The sequence below is a fragment of the Juglans regia genome, chromosome 7, assembly GCF_001411555.2.
Source record: "Juglans regia cultivar Chandler chromosome 7, Walnut 2.0, whole genome shotgun sequence".
Lineage (NCBI taxonomy): Eukaryota > Viridiplantae > Streptophyta > Magnoliopsida > Fagales > Juglandaceae > Juglans > Juglans regia.
The window spans coordinates 12,766,748-12,769,126 of record NC_049907.1 but is presented as its reverse complement, the minus strand read 5'-3'; the positions used below and the strand labels follow the sequence as shown (position 1 = coordinate 12,769,126).

The following is a 2,379-nucleotide window of genomic DNA, read 5'->3' as shown; positions in this document are numbered from 1 at the left end:
ATGAAGAAGCTGGTTTTTGCAGTAAATAGACTGAGTTGATTATGAAGTGTGTGTCATCAGTTACATATTCTGCTTTGATTAATGGCAAGACAAGATCAAAGATACTCCCTCAAGGGGTTGAGACGGGAAGACTCGTTGTCTCCCTATCTTTTTATTCTCTATGCAGAAGGCTTAACTCTCTATTCTTAATAATTCAGATATGAATGGTGAAACAATGGGGTGACAATGGCTAGGGGGAATTGGAGTGAATCATTTGCTATTTGCAAATGATTGTGTCTTATTTGGTAGAGCGAATGTGGTGGAATGGTTAAAATTCAGGTTTGGGATTTAGGGCCACACAGGTTTTCTAATAGTTTGGCATTGGAAACTTGGACAGGGATGGGGAGTCAAATTGTTGAGAGACACACAAAGTCTCTCTTTGGAATTTGGAGCTTTAAGGACTCTCTCTGGTCCTAAGTTGTACCAGCATCTGAATCAGACACCCATTTCTTCTTTGGAACTTGGAAGGCTTTTGTTAGTTTTTATTTATTTATTTTTTTTCTGCCTTTGTAAATTAGAAAATGACTAGCCATGCTCTTCGGACTATTGGAACACGCAACAAAACGAACCTTGACTGAGTTCAAAAGTTAAGAAGACGAGAGAGAATATGTTGGATCAAATTTGGAACAGAAAATTATAGATTTTATAGAAATATTATTTTTTATCCTAAATTTTATTATCATAAATTTAAGAAACGCTAACCTTTCTTTGTGAGGAAAACTAATGATAGGAAAAGAAACGGTAAAAGATATAAAGAGGTCTTTATTCATAAAAGCACGAGCAGTTAAATGGTAGATCATTTTTGTATAAATGAAATTCCACAACCTGAATTTTTTTTTTTTTTTGATAAAACAATGCATGCTATTTTATTCATCATCCAAAAAGAGATTACATCAAGGCATCATGCCATATGATTTGTGAGACATCTTCAGGAAAAGAGTCCCACCAAATCACTAGCTCATCAATACACCATGACTGTCTTGCCAAACAATGGGCAACTGCATTGGCCATACGGCCTTTATGTTGAACTATAACTTTAGGAAATCTGTGTAACATCCGCTTGATTTCAGAAACCAAGTTTCCCCAAATAGACATTGACTCTTGTTCTTTGTTAAGTTCTTGGACCACCAGCAATGAATCACTCTCCACTTCTAACTCACTGATTCCCAAAGGAAAACAAATTTGGAGGCCTCTCAGAACTGCCAAGAACTCTATCTCGATTGGATCACTAACATCATGTTCTGGTTTGCTAGCTGTTAAGAGCACCTTCCCCCTCTCATCTCGAAGGATCATGCCTACGCCCGATCTGCATTGCTCATGGAATGTAGCACCATCGATGTTAAGCTTCAAAACTCCTGCAGGTGGAGGCTGCCAGCGGCATTGAGGCATCAATCCTCTCTTTTGCTCATATGTTGCAGATAAGTGTTCTTGGTACAATGAAAGGGCATGGTCTATGGCCTGTTCAAGGGATAATTTCTTGTTCTCATACATGAGTTTATTTCTTCTGTACCATAAACCCCAAGCACAAAGGACCAAAGTCTCCATCTCTCCAGACTTATTTCTTCTTACCAATTCTTCCATAACTTGGACAAAATCTCGTGGAAAGCTATTGCCCTACAGGAAGTTGAGCTGAAGCTGCAAAGGCTCTTTGAAACTTGAACAATTGAGAATGGCATGATTTGTGTCCTCAACCTCCACTTGACACCATTTGCACATAGTATCTGTCACAACCTTCTTAGCTTGGAGATTTTTCAATGATGGTAACCCATTTTTGCACACCCTCCAAGCAAAATTTTTTACACTGTTAGGAACCTGCAGCTTCCAAATTCTTTTCCACATTCTGCATTGCCCCACTCTATCTAACCCTTCACCCGACTACCTCTCCTCATCAAAAGATGCAAACAATCTGTATGCACTCTTGACACTAAACAGTCCACTTTGCTCATGTTCCCAAACAATACAATCGGGTCTTTGATCAAGAGTAAGCATCATATTCAGCACTTCATAAGCTTCCCTTGGTGGTAAGAATCTCCTCACCTTCTCTACATCCCACATGTTGGTATTACCATCTATCAATTCAGACACCTTCCAATTCAGCTGAGTTTGAGTAATTGAGTCTAGTGCAGGTACCAGTTTATGATTAGGTAGCCAATAGTCAGTCCATATGTTAATAGCCTTCCCATCTCCTACTCTCCATCTGCACCCTTTTAATAAAAAAGACTTTGCTTCCCAAATACCCCTCCACACATAAGAAGGTTCAGATCCTAACTTAGCCTCCATGAAGCTAGAAGAAGAAAAATACCTAGCCTTATAGATCTTATGAAGCAGTGAGTCTTCCTC

General features: G+C 39.0%; 1 protein-coding gene across 1 annotated transcript; it reads right to left on the bottom strand.

Moving 5' to 3' along the window:
• Positions 1-927: 927 nt before the first annotated feature.
• On the bottom strand, positions 928-1,584 carry LOC108992627. Its single transcript, XM_018967227.1, has one exon. The coding sequence runs from the start codon at positions 1,582-1,584 to the stop codon at positions 928-930; it is 657 nt and encodes a 218-aa protein (XP_018822772.1).
• Positions 1,585-2,379: the final 795 nt, after the last annotated feature.

What these genes read in the sequence shown, in the direction of transcription:
- LOC108992627 (XM_018967227.1), bottom strand. Translation starts at nt 1,584, where the DNA reads ATGGAGACTTTGGTCCTTTGTGCTTGGGGTTTATGGTACAGAAGAAAT.